The 18,562-nt window shown below is 45.6% G+C and overlaps 1 protein-coding gene across 2 annotated transcripts in view; it reads left to right on the top strand.

The window, feature by feature from the left end:
• Positions 1–18,562, top strand: part of BMP1 (bone morphogenetic protein 1) — a 269,223-nt gene that overhangs the window by 198,547 nt on the left and 52,114 nt on the right. For both annotated transcript variants that reach the window (XM_067470629.1, XM_067470630.1), the window contains exons 8-11: positions 3,509–3,624; positions 10,478–10,580; positions 13,420–13,536; positions 17,656–17,801. In XM_067470629.1, the coding sequence (XP_067326730.1) occupies positions 3,509–3,624; positions 10,478–10,580; positions 13,420–13,536; positions 17,656–17,801 (482 nt within the window). The remainder of the gene's footprint in view (positions 1–3,508; positions 3,625–10,477; positions 10,581–13,419; positions 13,537–17,655; positions 17,802–18,562) is intronic.

Below are 18,562 nucleotides of genomic sequence, written 5' to 3'. Positions count from 1 at the left end.
CTTCAGGCTAAACATGCCCAGTTCCCTAAGCCGCTCCTCATAGGGCTTGTTCTCCAGACCCTTGATCATTTTAGTTGCCCTCCTCTGGACACATTCCAGCTTGTCAATCTCTCTCTTGAATTGTGGTGCCCAGAATTGGACACAATATTCCAGATGTAGTCTAACCAAAGCAGAATAGAGGGGTAGCATTACTTCCTTAGATCTAGACACTATGCTCCTCTTGATGCAGGCCAAAATCCCATTGGCTTTTTTTGCCGCCACATCACATTGTTGGCTCATGTTTAACTTGTTGTCCACGAGGACTCCAAGATCTTTTTCACACGTACTGCTCTCGAGCCAGGCATCGTCCCTCATTCTGTATCTTTGCATTTTGTTTTTCCTGCCAAAGTGGAGTACCTTGCATTTGTCACTGTTGAACTTCATTTTGTTAGTTTTGGCCCATCATCTCCTTAATCTGTCAAGATCCCTTTGAGTCCTGCTCCTGTCCTCTGGAGTATTGGCTATCCCTCCCAATTTGATGTCGTCTGCAAACTTGATGATCCTGCCTTCTAGCCCTTCATCTAAGTCGTTAATAAAGATGTTGAACAGGACCGGGCCCAGGACGGAACCCTGCAGATGGCACTCCGCTCGTCACTTCTTTCCAGGCTGAAGAGGAAGCATTAGTAAGCACTCTCTGTGTTCGTCCACTTAACCAATTCCAGATCCACCTCACCGTAGTCTTGCCTAGCCCACATTGGACTAGTTTCCTTGCCAGAAGGTCATTGGGAACCTTGTCAAAGAAGGCCTTACTGAAATCCAGGTACGCCACATCCACGGCATTCCCCGCATCTACCCAGCTGCCACAGCCACAGAAGGAAGCACAAAAACACTTGTGAAAGGTCGAGATTGCCTGTGCCGGTCCTGAGTTCCGTCACTGTAGCAACGTGGCATCGGGGTTGGTTTCCATAGATACCTTCACCGCCGTGAAAGAAGTTTTATAGATACGAGGATGGGGAGACGGGCTTGGCAGATGGAGGGTGGGGGGCATTGCCTTGCATGAGCCAATTTCGAGAGTAAAAATAGGGGGAGTGTTCGCTTCCGACAGTGTCTCTCAACCCCTGAACACGGTTCCTCATGTTGTGGTGACCCCCAAACATAACATTATTTCCGTTGCTACTTCATAACTGTGATTTTGCTACTGTTCTGAATCGTCATGTAAATATCTGATGTTCAGGATACATCCATAATCCAGTTCCTCATGTTGTGGTGACCGAAAACCATAACGTTATTTCTGTTGCTACTTCATAACGGTCATTTTTGCTACTGTTGTGAATTGTCTACGCCCAAATTTAACTACTAGTGGGGTTTTGGGGGGTTGATATTGTCATTTGGGAAGCCTACATCCAGAGGGAAGGCTGAGCGAAGGAAGAGAGATGCTTTTGAGCTGTGGTGTTGGAGGAAAGTTCTGAGAGTGCCTTGGACTGCGAGAAGATCCAACCAGTCCATCCTCCAGGAAAGAAAGCCCAGCTGCTCATTGGAGGGAAGGAGACGAGAGACAAAGCGGAAGTCCTTTGGCCACATCATGAGGAGACAGCAAAGCCTAGAGAAGACAATTATGCTGGGGAAAGTGGAAGGCAAAAGGAAGAGGGGCCGACCAAGGGCAAGATGGATGGATGCCATCCTTGAAGTGACTGGACTGACCTTGAGGAAGCTGGGGGTGGTGACGGCCGACAGGGAGCTCTGGCGTGGGCTGGTCCATGAGGTCACGAAGAGTCGGAGACGACTGAACGAATGAACAACAACAACAACATCCAGAGAGCACAGTGGACTCAAACAATGATGGATCTGGAGCAAACTTGACACGAATACTCAATATGCCCGAATGTGAACACTGGTGGAGTTTGAGGGAAACAGACCTTGACATTTGGGAGTTGTAGTTGCTGGGATTTATAGTTCACCTACAATCAAAGAGCATTCTAAACTCCACCAATGATGGAATTGAATCAAACTTGGCACAAAGAAATCCCATGACCAACAGAAAATACTGGACGAGTTTGGTGAGCATTGACCTTGAGTTTTGGAGTTGTAGTTGAGTTTTGGAGTTGTAGTTCACCTACATCCAGAGAGCATTGTGGACTCAAACAATGATGTATCTGGACCAAACTTGGCACAAATACTCAATATGCCCAAATGTGGACACTGGTGGAGTTGGGGGAAGATAGATCTTAACATTTGGGGGTTGTAGTTGCTGGGATTTATAGTTCACCTACAATCAAAGAGCATTCTGAACTCCACCAATGATGGAATTGAACAAAACTTGGCACACAGAACTCCCACGACCAACAGAAAATACTGGAAGGGTTTGGTGGGCACTGACCTTGAATTTGGGAGTTGTAGTTCACCTACATCCAGAGAGCACTGTAGATTCAAACAATGATGGATCTGGACCAAACTTGACACAAATACTCAATGTGCCCAAATGCAAACACTGGTGGAGTTTGAGGAAAATAGACTTGACATTTGGGAGTTGGAGTTGCTGCGATTTCTTGTTCACCTACAACCAAATAGCCCCTTGAATCCCACCAATGATGAAATTGGGCCAAACTTCCCACACAGAATACTCCAGAATTCAAGGTCATTGCCCACCAAACCCTTCCAGTATTTTCTGTTGATCTTTGGAGTTCTGTGTGCCAAGTTTGGTTCAATTCCATTGTTGGTGGAGTTCAGAATGCTCTTTGATTGTAGGAGAACTATAAATCCCAGCAATTACAACTCCCAAATGTCAAGGTCTGTTTTCCCCAAACTCCACCAGTGTTCACATTTGAGCATATTGAGTCATCATTCCAAGTTTGATCCAGATCCACCATTGTCTGAGGTAGGTGAACTACAACTCCAAAACCAAAGGACACTGCCCTCCAAACCCTTCCAGTATTTTCTCTTGGTCATGGGAGTTCTGTGTGCCTAATTTGATTCAATTCCATTGTTAGTGGAGTTCAGAATGCTCTATGATTTTAGATTAACTGTAAATCCCAGCAACTACAACTCTCAAATGAGAAACTCAATTTTTTGAGTGATGGTCACTCCTTGGGTTAGTAGGTGTCTTGTGGCCAAATTTTGCAGCAGTTTGTCCAGTGGTTTGTGAGTTGTGTTAATCTCACAAACAAACCGTACATTTTTATTTATATAGATCAAAAGCATTGCATAAATTAGTATAAAACTGATAAATTAGAAGGTGTGCAGGTGGCTAAATATCTTTTGACCAAAAACGGGCAACAGCGACTGCATTGTCTGTAGCCTCCAACAATTCCTTCTCTGTACATGAGGCAGGGCACAGTGGACAAGCATACAGATGCATAGTTTAGAGTGACACATCCATGTCTCCATGTTGCATGTTAATGCATTTCGAGGATTAGCGTGATACGCAACCTTGAGTGCAGATAGCACCCCAAAATGGGAGATATCCTTTGAGGGAACACCTTACGAATGGGCCGTTCTTTCATGTGTGCCTTCCCTTCTTCTTCCCTCTCAGCCTGCGGAGAGACGCTGCAGGACAGCCAAGGGAACTTCTCCTCTCCTGATTTCCCCAGTGGATATTCGGCACACATGCACTGCATCTGGAGAATATCCGTCACGCCAGGGGAAAAGGTAACTGACTCTTCCAATGTATTGTCGAAGGCTTTCATGGCCGGAATCACCGGGTTGTTGTAGGTTTTTTCAGGCTATATGGCCATGTTCTAGAGGCATTCTCTCCTGACGTTTCGCCTGCATCTATGGCAAGCATCCTCAAAGGTAGTGAGGTCTGTTGGAAGTAGGAAAAGAGGTTTATATATCTGTGGAATAATGTCCAGGGTGGGACAAAGGACTCTTGTCTGCTGGAGCTAGGTGGGAATGTTTCAACTGACCACCTTGATTAGCATATAATGGCCTGGCCATGGTCTAGAGGCATTCTCTCCTGACGTTTCGCCTGCATCTATGGCAAGCATCCTCAGAGGTAGTGAGGTCTGTTGGAACTAGAAAAAAAGGGTTTATATATCTGTGGAATGACCAGGATGGGACAAAGGACTCTTGTGTGCTGGAGCTAGGTGGGAATGTTTCAACTGACCACCTTGATTAGCATATAATGGCCTGGCCATGGGCTAGAGGCATTCTCTCCTGACGTTTCGCCTGCATCTATGGCAAGCATCCTCAGAGGTAGTGAGGTCTGTTGGAACTAGAAAAAAAGGGTTTATATATATCTGTGGAATGACCAGGGTGGGACAAAGGACTCTTGTGTGCTGGAGCTAGTGACCACCTTGATTAGCATATAATGGCCTGGCAGTGCCTGGAGCAAACTTTTGTTGAGAGGGGATTAGATGTCCTTGTTTGTTTCCTCTCTGTTGTTGTGCTGTTGTCATTTTAGAGTTTTTAAATACTGGTAGCCAAATTTTGTTCATTTTCATGGTTTCCTCCTTTCTGTTGGAACTGTCCACATGCTTCTTGTGGACTTCAACGGCTTCTCTGTGTAGCCTGACATGGTGGTTGTTTGTTTATTTATTTATTTGAAAGTTTTCTATACCGATCTTCTCACCTCCAGGAGGGACTCAGATCCGGTTCACAACATGTGTCCATATACAAAATACAGATCACACAATGCATTATCATTACACGTTAAAAACATATCACAATACAACTTCGTCATCATCACAATCACACAGCCAGGTCGTCAAAAACATTCCTGGTCATAATTCACAGTTACTCATTCTCCTTCCATGTGGACCAGAGTTGACTCAGTTGTCAAAGGCCGCATTCCATAGCCAAGTCTTTGTTAATTTCCTGAACGTCAGGAGGGAGGGAGCCGTTCTGATCTCCTGTGGGAGGGAGTTCCAAAGCCAGGGAGCCACCATCGAGAAGGCCCTGTCTCTCGTCCCCACTAACCGCAATTGTGACAGTGGTGGGATCGAGAGCAGGGCTCCCCCGGAAGATCTTAAAAACCTTGAAACCAACGGGCAGCAGCTAGGATGTTAATTGGTGCTCCTTACAGAGAGAGGTCAACCCTCCTGTTCAAGGAGCTCCACTGGCTGCCGTTTATTTTCCGAGCCCAATTTAAGGTGCAGGTGCTTACCTACAAAGCCCTGAACGGTTTGGGACCATCCTACCTGCGTGACTGCATCGCTGTCTACGAACCCACACGCTCACTCCGGTCATCTGGAGAGGTCCTGTTCGTGGTCCCGCCCGCGTCGCAAGTGCGCTTGAATAGCTACAAGGCTATTCAATGCTAATGAAGATGACCAATTGCAACGTTCACATTTGCCTCAAATGTTCCAGAAGCATTCTCTCCTGATGTTTCACCCATATCTATAGCATGCATCCTCAGAGGTTGTGAGGCCTCTTGGAAACTAGACAAGTAGGGTTTATATATCTGTGGAATGTCCAGGGTGGGAGAAATAACTCTCGTCTGCTTGAGGCAAGTGTGAATGTTGCAATTGACCACATTGATTAGCACTGAATGGCCTTGCAGCTTCAAAACCTGGCTGCTTCCTGCCTGGGAGAATCCTTTGTTGGGATGCGTTAGCTGGCCCTTATTGATTCTTGCCTGCAATTCCCCTGCTTTTTGAGTGTTGCTCCTTATTTACTATCCTGATTTTAGCGTTTTTTAAAATACTGGTAGCCAGATTGTGTTTATTTTCATGGTCTCCTCCTTTCTGTTGACATTGTCCACATGCTTCTTGTGGATTTCAATGGCTTCTCTGTGTAGTTTGACATGGTGGTTGTTGGAGTGGTCCAGCATTTCTGTGTTCTCCAATAATATGCTGTGTCCAGGTTGGTTCATCAAGTGCTCTGCTATGGCTGAATTCTGTGGCTCAAATAGTCTGCACCTCCCAAAAAAGGATTCCCCCAGGCAGCAACCAGCCAGGCTTTGAAGCTACAAGGCTATTCAATGCTAATCAAGATGACCAATTGCAACGTTCACATTTGCCTCAAACCTCACAAGTGGGACACTATTCCACAGATATATAAACCCCACGTTTATATATCTGGGACAGGGCCTTTTCTGTGGTGGCCCCCCGACTCTGGAACGCCCTCCCGAAAAATCTCAGACAAGCCCCTACATTGGCAGTCTTCAGAAAGGAATTGAAAACCTGGCTGTTCCGATGTGCCTTTTCAGATTAGGATCCTCCAGCACCAAATCCTAGAAGCACTTTAGTAGAACCAAGATCACTGCACACTGCACATCGCACTTATATTTACCCTACATCCCTCCTGCCACACCAGCACTTTTTAACCCAGTACCCCTACTCCGGCCGGCCCAGTTTTTAATAGTGTCTTGTTGTATTGTTTACTATTATTGTTTTCTGCTTAACTGTTTTTAATTTGCTTTGGGTATTGTATTGTTGTAGTGTGTTTTGGGGCTTCGGCCTGTGTAAGCCGCATCGAATCCCTTGGGGAGATGCTAGCGGGGTACAAATAAAGTTATAATATAATACAGGGTTAGTCAAAATGAATAGGCCAAAAAAGACATTGCCTATTGGCTTATTGGCCTATTCATTTTGACTAACCCTGTATAATAATAATTAGAATCATAGAATCATAGAATCAAAGAGTTGGAAGAGACCTCATGGGCCATCCAGTCCAACCCCGTTCTGCCAAGAAGCAGGAATATTGCATTCAAATCACCCCTGACAGATGGCCATCCAGCCTGTGTTTCAAAGCTTCCAAAGAAGGAGCCTCCACCACACTCCCTCCGGGGCAGAGAGTTCCACTGCTGAACGGCTCTCACAGTCAGGAAGTTCATAGAATCATAGAATCAAAGAATCAAAGAGTTGGAAGAGACCTCATGGGCCATCCAGTCCAACCCCATTCTGCCAAGAAGCAGGAATATTGCATTCAAATCACCCCTGACAGATGGCCATCCAGCCTGTGTTTAAAAGCTTCCAAAGAAGGAGCCTCCACCACACTCCGGGGCAGAGAGTTCCACTGCTGAACGGCTCTCACAGTCAGGAAGTTCATAGAATCATAGAATCAAAGAATCAAAGAGTTGGAAGAGACCTCATGGGCCATCCAGTCCAACCCCGTTCTGCCAAGAAGCAGGAATATTGCATTCAAAGCACCCCTGACAGATGGCCATCCAGCCTCTGCTTCAAAGCTTCCAAAGAAGGAGCCTCCACCACACTCCCTCCGGGGCAGAGAGTTCCACTGCTGAACAGCTCTCACAGTCAGGAAGTTCTTCCTCATTTTCAGATGGAATCTCCTTTCCTGTAGAATCCTAGAATCCAAGAGTTGGAAGAGACCTCCTGGGCCATCCAGTCCAACCCCGTTCTGCCAAGAAGCAGGAATATTGCATTCAAATCACCCCTGACAGATGGCCATCCAGCCTGTGTTTAAAAGCTTCCAAAGAAGGAGCCTCCACCACACTTTGGGGCAGAGAGTTCCACTGCTGAACGGCTCTCACAGTCAGGAAGTTCTTAGAATCCTAGAATCCAAGAGTTGGAAGAGACCTCCTGGGCCATCCAGTCCAACCCCATTCTGCCAAGAAGCAGGAATATTGCATTCAAATCACCCCTGACAGATGGCCATCCAGCCCCTGTTTAAAAGCTTCCAAAGAAGGAGCCTCCACCACACTCCGGGGCAGAGAGTTCCACTGCTGAACGGCTCTCACAGTCAGGAAGTTCATAGAATCATAGAATCAAAGAATCAAAGAGTTGGAAGAGACCTCCTGGGCCATCCAGTCCAACCCCATTCTGCCAAGAAGCAGGAATATTGCATTCAAATCACCCCTGACAGATGGCCATCCAGCCTCTGCTTCAAAGCTTCCAAAGAAGGAGCCTCCACCACACTCCCTCCGGGGCAGAGAGTTCCACTGCTGAACGGCTCTCACAGTCAGGAAGTTCATAGAATCATAGAATCCTAGAATCCAAGAGTTGGAAGAGACCTCCTGGGCCATCCAGTCCAACCCCATTCTGCCAAGAAGCAGGAATATTGCATTCAAAGCACCCCTGACAGATGGACATCCAGCCTGTGTTTAAAAGCTTCCAAAGAAGGAGCCTCCACCACACTCCGGGGCAGAGAGTTCCACTGCTGAACAGCTCTCACAGTCAAGAAGTTCTTCCTAATGTTCAGATGGAATCTCCTCTCTTGTAGTTTGAAGCCATTGTTCCCTTGCGTCCTAGTCTCCAAGGAAGCAGAGAACAAGCTTGCTCCCTCCTCATCCCTGTGGCTTCCTCTCACATATTTATACATGACTATCATATCTCCTCTCAGCCTTCTCTTCTTCAGGCTAAACATGCCCAGTTCCCTAAGCCGCTCCTCATAGGGCTTGTTCTCCAGACCCTTGATCATTTGAGTCGATGGTTCATAGGGGAGAATCCGTTCGGACAGGTAAACAGGGCCAGAGTCGTTTAGGGCTTTGTAGGTCAAAACCAGCACTTTGAATTGTGCTCGGAAGTTATGAGAGTGGTCCAGCATTGCTGTGTTCTCCAATAACCTGCTGTGTCCAGGTTGGTTCCTCAGGTGCTCTGCTATGGCGGACTTCTCTGGTTGAAGGAGTCTGCACTGCCTTTCATGTTCCTTGATTCGTGTCTGGGCAATGCTGCTGCGTTTGGGGGTCCCTATGGAGACTTCTTGTCCACAGCTGCATGGGATACGGTGGACTCCTGCAGAAGTGGGAGGATCTCTCTTGTCTTTTGCTGAACTGAGCATTGGTTGGATTTTCTTGGTGGGTCTGGAGATAGTTTGCATGTTGTGTTTCCTCATCAGCTTCCCTCTGCGGTCAGTGGTTCCCTTGATGTCTGGCAAGGACACTTTCCCTCTGGGTGGATCTCTGTCTTGACTCTCGTGGCTTCTTCTCGGTGGTCTTGCAGCTCTTCTGACGTCTGAGATGGAGTCTCCATTGGCCTGGAGAGCCCAGTTGAGGTGGTTCAGTTCCTCTTGGAGAAGGTGGGCTTCGCAGATTCTCTGACAATGCTTGCCATAGATGCAGGCAAAACATCAGGAGAAATGCCTCTAGAACATGGCCCTATAGCCTGAAAAAACCCATAAGAACCTAATAATAATTTTGTTCATGTTCATGATTTCCTCCTTTCTGTTGACATTGTCCACATGCTTCTTGTGGATTTCAATGGCTTCTCTGTGTAGCCTGACATGGTGGTTGTGAGAGTGGTCCAGCATTGCTGTGTTCTCCAGTCATATGCTGTGTCCAGGCTGGTTCCTCAGGTGCTCTGCTATGGCTGACTTCTCTGGTTGAAGGAGTCTGCACTGCCTTTCATGTTCCTTGATTCGTGTCTGGGCAATGCTGCTGCATTTGGTGGTCCCTATGGAGACTTCTTGTCCACAGCTGCATGGGATACGGTGGACTCCTGCAGAAGTGGGAGGATCCCTCTTGTCTTTTGCTGAACGGAGCATTGGTTGGATGTTCTTGGTGGGTCTGGAGATAGTTTGCATGTTGTGTTTCCTCATCAGCTTCCCTCTGCGGTCAGTGGTTCCCTAGATGTCTGGCAAGAACACTTTTCCTCTGGGTGGATCTCTGTCTTGACCCTCGTGGCTTCTTCTCGGTGGTCTTGCAGCTCTTCTAATGTCTGAGATGGAGTCTCCATTGGCCTGGAGAGCCCAGTTGAGGTGGTTCAGTTCCTCTTGGAAGAGGTGGGCTGCGCAGATTCTCTGAGGATGCTTGCCATAGATGCAGGCAAAACATCAGGAGAAATGCCTCTAGAACATGGCCCTATAGCCTGAAAAAACCCATAAGAACCTAATAATAATTTTGTTCATGTTCATGATTTCCTCCTTTCTGTTGACATTGTCCACATGCTTCTTGTGGATTTCAATGGCTTCTCTGTGTAGCCTGACATGGTGGTTGTGAGAGTGGTCCAGCATTGCTGTGTTCTCCAGTCATATGCTGTGTCCAGGTTGGTTCCTCAGGTGCTCTGCTATGGCTGACTTCTCTGGTTGAAGGAGTCTGCACTGCCTTTCATGTTCCTTGATTCGTGTCTGGGCAATGCTGCTGCATTTGGTGGTCCCTATGGAGACTTCTTGTCCACAGCTGCATGGGATACGGTGGACTCCTGCAGAAGTGGGAGGATCCCTCTTGTCTTTTGCTGAACTGAGCATTGGTTGGATTTTCTTGGTGGGTCTGGAGATAGTTTGCATGTTGTGTTTCCTCATCAGCTTCCCAATGCGGTCAGTGGTTCCCTAGATGTCTGGCAAGAACACTTTTCCTCTGGGTGGATCTCTGTCTTGACTCTCGTGGCTTCTTCTCGGTGGTCTTGCAGCTCTTCTGATGTCTGAGGTGGAGTCTCCCTTGGCCTGGAGAGCCCAGTTGAGTTGGTTCTGTTCCTCTTGGAGGAGGTGGGCTTCGCAGAACTGCAAAACAACCGAGTCCTTCCACAGATACATAAACCTCCCTTGCCTTGAGCCATGCCGGTTCAAGCAAGGCCAAACCGCATTCATTCTGCAGTGTGGATGCACCAAAATATTCCAAAGTAATGTTTCTGACTCTGGGTGGTCTTCTCCTCTGCTTACTTTCCAGATCATTCTGAACTTTACATCCCTGGATGTGTACCGGAGTCGGCTCTGCTGGTATGACTACGTGGAGGTGAGAGACGGGTTCTGGAAGAAGTCACCTCTGAGAGGTAACCAACGGGAGTATACCGGCGCTAGATCTCATTGAGGTGTAGCTTGCATTACTGAAAGTCACTCAGTATACTGACCTACAATACACTAGATAGTTTGTACTGTTGTTTTGAACATTTAGATGAAGCTTTTGGGGGTGAAATTATATGTTTACTGTTTTGAACGATAAATTATATAATTTATTTTATTAATTATATATATACTTTTTAGAACATGTTGCAGAACTTTAGTCTGTATTGATTTAAATGGACTGTTAGTTGTGTAAAAACAAACAAACAGTACTATCACTGGGTTGCTGTGAGTTTTCTGGGCTGTATGGCCATGTTCCAGAAGCATTCTCTCCTGACATTTCACCCACATCTATGACAGGCATCTTCAGAGGTTGTGAGGTCTGCAAGTGGGGTTTATATCCCTGTGGAATGTTGTCCAGGGTGGGAGAAAGAAAGAACTCTTGTCTGTTGGAGGCAAGTGTGAATGTTGCAAATGGTCACCTTGATTAGCATTGAATGGCCTTGCGGCTTCAAAACCTGGCTGCTTCCTGCCTGTGGGAATCCTTTGTTGGGATGTGTTAGCTGGCCCTGATTGATTCCCCTGCATTTTGAGTGTTGCACTTTATTTACTATCCTGATTTTAGAGTTTTTTTTAAATACTGGTAGCCAGATTGTGTTCATTTTCATGCTTTCCTCCTTTCTGTTGAAATTGTCCACATGCTTATGGATTTCAACGGCTTCTCTGTGTAGTCTGACATGGTGGTTGTGAGAGTGGTCCAGCATTTCTGTGTTATCAAATAATATGCTGTATCCAGGTTGGTTCATCAAGTACTCTGCTATGGCTGAATTCTGTGGCTCAAATAGTCTGCACCTCCCAAAAAAGGATTCCCCCAGGCAGCAACCAGCCAGGCTTTGAAGCTACAAGGCTATTCAATGCTAATCAAGCTGACCAATTGCAACGTTCACATTTGCCTCAAACCTCACACCTGGGACATTATTCCACAGATATATAAACCCCACTTGCCTAGTTTCCAAGAGGCCTCACAACCTCTGAGGATGCCTGCCATAGATGTGGGTGAAACATCAGGAGAAAATGCTTCTGGAACATGACCAGGCAGCCCGAAAAACTCACAGCAACGCAGTGATTCGGGCCATGAAGGCCTTCACCAGTACTACTACTGATAATAATAATAATAATAATAATAATAATAATATGTATATACATGTAATATTAATAATACTATAATGTAATACTATATAATAATAATATGATATTATAATTATATATTTTATATTACATGTAATAGTACTAATAATATTACAGTATAATGGTATAGTACAATATAGTAATATATAATACTAATATCGTGCTATGGTAATAGTATAATATAACATATTGTATATACATATAATATTGGTAATATAACATAATACAATACAATACTGCTACTAATAATAATATGATATTATACTTATATTTTTATATGACATGTAATATTACCAATAATATTACAGTATAATGGTATAGTATAATGTAGTAATATATAATACTAATATTGTGCTATGATAATAGTATAATATATATATTGTATATACATATAATATTGATAATATAACATAATACAATATAATACCGCTACTAATAATAATATGATATCATACTTATATTTTTATATGACATGTAATATTACCAATAATATTACAGTATAATGGTATAGAACAATATTGTAATATATAATACTAATATTGTGCTATGGTAATAGTATAATATAACATATTGTATATACATATAATATTGGTAATATAACATAATACAATATAATACTACTACTAATAATAATATGATATTATACTTATATTTTATATGACATGTAATATTACTAATAATAATACAGTATAATGGTATAGTACAATATTGTAATATATAATACTATTATTGTGCTATGGTAATAGTAAAATATAACATATTGTATATACATATAATATTGATAATATAACATAATACAATATAATACTGTATTATTATTAGTAATATTACATGTAATATAAAAATATATGTATGATATCATTATTATTAGTAGCAGTATTATATTGTATTATGTTATATTATCAGTATTATATGTATATACAATATGTTATATTTTACTATTACCATAGCACAATAATAGTATTATATATTACTATATTGTACTATACCATTATACTGTAATATTATTAGTAATATTACATGTCATATAAAAATATAAGTATAATATCATATTATTATTAGTAGTGGTATTATATTGTGTTATATTATCAATATTATATGTATATACAATATATTATATTATACAATTACCATAGCACAATATTAGTATTATACAGGGTTAGTCAAAATGAATAGGCCAATAAGGGTTACAGTAAACATACATTCGGCCTATTCATTTTGACTAACCCTGTATATTACAATATTATACTATTACCATAGCACAATATTAGCACAATAATGTAATATATTGTATTTACATATTATTAGCCGCTCTGAGTCCCCTTCGGGGTGAGAAGGGCGGCATATAAATGTCGTAAATAAATAAACAACAACAACAGATATGGGTACAACTGGACATTTGGAAGAATGTGTCATCTTGATCCAAGAAAAATCTCTTTCTTTCCTGGGTTCTTCTAATGTTTCTCATTAACCTGATAACTTTGCTGGAGTTTAACAACCAAAATCCAGTTTCCAATATGCCTCCACCATAGACATAAGAGAAAAGGAGGCAAGCATAACGTTTTCGCATTGAGTGATGATGGCAAGTAAGCTTCCGATATGCAGATGACATACTCAAGGAAGCATTGCTCCTTTCTCCAGGTAGGTTCTGCGGAAATAAAATCCCAGAACCCATCCACTCCACCGACAGCCGCCTCTGGATCGAATTCCGCAGCAGCAGCAACTGGATTGGCCGGGGCTTCTTTGCCACTTACGAAGGTACTGCTTTCTTCTACAGTGTGAATGCACCCTGCAAGTGAGTCCAGTTCCTCAACCTCTGTTTGTCCTGTGTGCCAGCCTTAAGGGATGTGCATGTGTGCGTGTGCACATGCGTACGCATCAGGCCTATAGCGAGGGGGTGGTTTTAGGGGTTCAACCCCCCCCCCGAAATGTTTCAGATTTTTTTTAAAAAAACTGGTTTACTCATGAATTTTAACTGGTTAACCCAATCCGCATGCTAAGTCTATGAGATGCAAAAAATTAAGAGTCCCTCCAGAACTGCAAGCAGTATTATCTCAAGCAAATATTAGCAATTTATTCACACTGTCATTACTTGCAGGAATAGCCAATGTAGTGAAGCAACCAAGTTAGGGGTGTGTGTGTTGAATGCTCTCATTAAGGAGGCCAGACTTGGTGGAGGTGGTTGACAGGGGTGGAGCTGCAGGCTATGGAAGGCTGCTCTGCCCCCTGCTGTGCTCTTTGATTCAGCGTGAGCTAGGAGGCAGGTTTCAACCCCAACCCCCCCCCCCCCCCGAAATTTTCAACCCTCCCCGAAATTTTCAACCCCCCCCCCACCGAAATTATAAACCCTCCCCGAAATTTTTTTCTGGCTACGGCCCTGGTACGCATGCACACACTATCAGACTGTAGGATCTAAATAGCAATATTAAATAACCACTCACAAGCAGGCTTGCTTTGAAATGGATATATTGCTTGCATCTCCGCAGCAAAGAAAGACACGACTGACTTTTTCCCACCACCACTTCCTCTTCTCAGTTTCCTTATTAGAACTTGTTGCTTCACAAGTTCCATAACATGGTTTCCGGAATGTCACAGAGAGAATTGATTCAGTCCGGATAATTCAGTCAGGATGTCACGGAGGGAATTTGTGAAGTCTTCATGCCGTCAGAAATTGACTCCTGATACACACACACATACGAGGGTGGGTCAAAATTTTTTGCCTCCTGTGTCATAAAAACATTATGAATGAATGGCAGAGGTTGCTACAGATCGTAACCTGAATTGCCCTCTACACAAAACTACTATTCAACATAGTCACCATCAATTTGTACACATTTGCACCATCGTTTAATCCAAGCATCAAAACCATTTTGGAAAAATTCAAAGTTTTGCTCCATGACCCATAATTCTTACATCATTCAAGTCACTGAATCTGAAACAATGTAAGTTCTCTTTCAGAGGTCCCAACAGGTAAAAGTCCTCTCCCTCCGGCCTCACATGCTCTCCCTCGGCTGCACATGCACACCACGCTGCCATACGAGGGTGGGTCACAAAATTTTGCCTCCAGTGTCACAAAAATGTTGTGAACGAACATAGAACAGCAGAGGTTGGTCCAGATCATAGCCTGAACTGCCCTCTATGCAAAACCACCGTTCAACACAGTCACCGTCAATTTGTACACATTTGCGCCATCGTTTAAACCAGTTATCAAAACCATGTTGGAAAAATTAATGGTTTTGCTTCTTGACCTATAATTTTAAAGCTTTTTAAACATCATTCAAGTCACTGAATCAAAAACCACCAATTGTGACCTCTGAAAGACGTCTCAATAGATGAAAGTCCTCTCCCTCCAGCCTCACATGCTCTCCCTCAGCCATGCTTGCAAAACATGCTGACATGCGCCAAGCATGCTTGCTCTCCCCTACCTACTGGGAGCCTCAGCAACAGTCCTCCTTCCAACCTTGCACGCTCTCCCACACCTGCACGTGCTCACTGAATCGGAAGCTATCTAGGTTTCTTTCAAAGGTCTCAACAGGTAGAAGCCCTCTCCCTCCAGCCTCGCACACTCTCCCTCAGCCCACATGAACACCATGCTGACATGCGCTGAGCATGCCTGCTCTCCCCTGCCTGCTTGGAACCTCAGAAACAGCCCTCCCTCCAACCTCGCACGCTCTCTCACACTTGCACGTGGTCACTGAATCTGAAACCATGTAGGTTGTCTTTCAGAGGTCCCAACAAGTAAAAGTCTTCTCCCTCCAGCCTCGCACACTCTTCCTCGGCCCACATGCACACCATACTGACATGCGCCAAGCATGCCTGCTCTCCCCTGCCTGCTTGGAACCTCAGAAACAGTCCTCCTTCCAACCTCGCACGCTCTCCCACACCTGCACGTGCTCACTGAATCTGAAACTATGTAGGTTGTCTTTCAGAAGTCCCAACAGGTAGAAGCCCTCTCCCTCCAGCCTCGCACACTCTCCCTCAGCCCACATGCACACCATGCTGACATGCGCCGAGCATGCCTGCTCTCCCCTGCCTGCTTGGAACCTCAGAAACAGCCCTCCCTCCAACCTCGCACGCTCTCCCACACCTGCACGTGCTCACTGAATCTGAAACTATGTAGGTTGTCTTTCAGAAGTCCCAACAGGTAGAAGCCCTCTCCCTCCAGCCTCGCACACTCTCCCTCAGCCCACATGCACACCATGCTGACATGCGCCGAGCATGCCTGCTCTCCCCTGCCTGCTTGGAACCTCAGAAACAGCCCGCCCTCCAACCTCGCATGCTCTCACACACTTGCACGTGCTCACTCAATCTGAAACTATGTAGGTTGTCTTTCAGAGGTCCCAACAAGTAAAAGTCCTCTACCCCCAGGCTTGCACACTCTCCCCCAGTCCGCATGCACACCATGCTGACATGCGCCGAGGATGTCTGCTCTCCCCTGCCTGCTTGGAACCTCAGATACAGCCCTCTCTCCAACCTTGCACGCTCTCCCACACCTGCATGTGCTCACTGAATCGGAAGCTATGTAGGTATCTTTCAAAGGTCCCAACAGGTAGAAGCCCTCTCCCTCCAGCCTTGCACACTCTCTCTCAGCTCACATGCACACCATGCTGACATGCACTGAGGATGCCTGCTCTCCCCTGCCTGCTTGGAATCTCAGAAACAGCCCTCCCTCCAACCTCGCATGCTCTCCCACACCTGCACGTGCTCACTGAATCTGAAACCATGTAGGTTGTCTTTCAGAGGTCCCGACAAGTAAAAGTCTTCTCCCTCCAGCCTTGCATACTCTTCCTCGGCCCACATGCACACCATGCTGACACGCGCCGAGCATGCCTGCTCTCCCCTACCTGCTTGGAACCTCAGATACAGCCCTCTCTCCAACCTTGCACGCTCTCCCACACCTGCATGTGCTCACTGAATCGGAAGCTATGTAGGTGTCTTTCAGAGGTCCCAACAGGTAAAAGTTCTCTCCCTCCAGCCTCGGACACTCTCCCTCAGCCCACATGCACACCATGCTGACACGCGCCGAGCATGCCTGCTCTCCCCTACCTGCTTGGAATCTCAGAAACAGCCCTCTCTCCAACCTTGCACGCTCTCCCACACCTGCACTTGCTCACTCAATCTGAAACCATGTATTTTATCTTTCAGAGGCCCTAACAAGTAAAAGTCCTCTCCCTCCAGCCTCACACACTCTCCCTCAGCCCACGTGCACACCATGCTGACATGCGCCGAGCATGCCTGCTCTCCCCTGCCTGCTTGGAACCTCAGAAACAGCCCTCTCTCCAACCTTGCACGCTCTCCCACACCTGCATGTGCTCACTGAATCGGAAGCTATGTAGGTGTCTTTCAAAGGTCCAAACAGGTAGAAGCCCTCTCTCTCCAGCCTTGCACGCTCTCCCTCAGCTCACATGCACACCATACTGACATGCGCCAAGCATGCCTGCTCTCCCCTGCCTGCTTGGAATCTCAGAAACAGCCCTCCCTCCAACCTTGCACGCTCTCCCACACCTGCACATGCTCACTGAATCTGAAACTATGTAGGTTGTCTTTCAGAGGTCTCAACAGGTAGAAGCCCTCTCCCTCCAGGCTTGCACACTCTCCTTCAGCCCACATGCACACCATGCTGACATGCGCCTAACATGCCTACTCTCCCCTGCCTGCTTGGAACTTCAGAAACAGCCCAAAAAGGAAGAGAAGGACAGACAGAGAGATCTTCAGCCTTCCCTGACAAATGGGTTCCTAAGGCCTTAAAAAATATGTTTTCTGGTGGTCTTTGGTGACCCCTCTGAAACCACGTCCATTTTCCCCTGACCTTCCCAAGAGGAGCCGCACTGTATCTTATTGGGCTTCCTGTCTTATACTCTTATGTTCTTCTTGCAGCCATCTGCGGAGGAGAGGTGAAGAAAGACAACGGGCACATCCAGTCTCCCAACTATCCAGACGACTACCGGCCCAATAAATTGTGCATCTGGAAGGTTACTGTCTCTGAAGGATACCACGTGGGCCTCTCCTTCCTATCCTTTGAGGTAACAGAAGCCTGGTCCCAAGCAGTTTTAACCCATATGATTGATTGATTGATTGATTGATTTATCATGTCAGGAGCGAACCAAACAGTTGTATTGCATTTTTTAAAAACAAACAGACAAAGCACAAAGTTTGCAAGTTTGGTAGTTGATTAAATGTCCTTTGACCAGTCTCTGGCCCCTTGGAGTGCCTCTGGTGTTGCCGCAAGGAAGTCCTCCCTTGTGCATCATGTGGCAGGGCTCAGGTTGCATTGCAGCAGGTGGTCAGTGGTTTGCTCGTCTCCACACTCACATGTCGTGGACTCCACTTTGTGGCCCCATTTCTTGAGGTTGGCTCTGCACCTCGTGGTGCCAGAGCGCAGTCTGTTCAGCGCCTTCCAAGTCGCCCCGTCTTCTGTGTGCCCAGGGGGGAGTCTCTCATTGGGTATCAGCCATTGGTTGAGGTTCTGGGTTTGACCCTGCCACTTTTGGACTCTTGCTTGCTGAGGTGTTCCAGCGAGTGTCTCTGTAGATCTTGGAAAACTATTTCTTGATGTAAGTCGTTGACGTGCTGGCTGAGACCCAAACAAGGGATGAGCTGGAGATGTCTCTTGCCTTGGTCCTTTCACTATTGGTTGCTACTCCCCGGCGGATGTCAGGTGGTGCAATACCGGCTAAGCAGTGTAATTTCTCCAGTGGTGTAGGGCACAGACACCCCGTGATCATGCGGCATGTCTCATTAAGAGCCCCATCCACTGCTTTAGCGTGGTGAGATGTGTTTCATA

This window comes from Anolis sagrei, chromosome 7 (genome assembly GCF_037176765.1).
Source record: "Anolis sagrei isolate rAnoSag1 chromosome 7, rAnoSag1.mat, whole genome shotgun sequence".
NCBI classification, from domain to species: Eukaryota; Metazoa; Chordata; class Lepidosauria; order Squamata; family Dactyloidae; genus Anolis; species Anolis sagrei.
The sequence above is the reverse complement of the archived record's forward strand: the minus strand, read 5'-3'. Positions and strand labels throughout refer to the sequence as shown.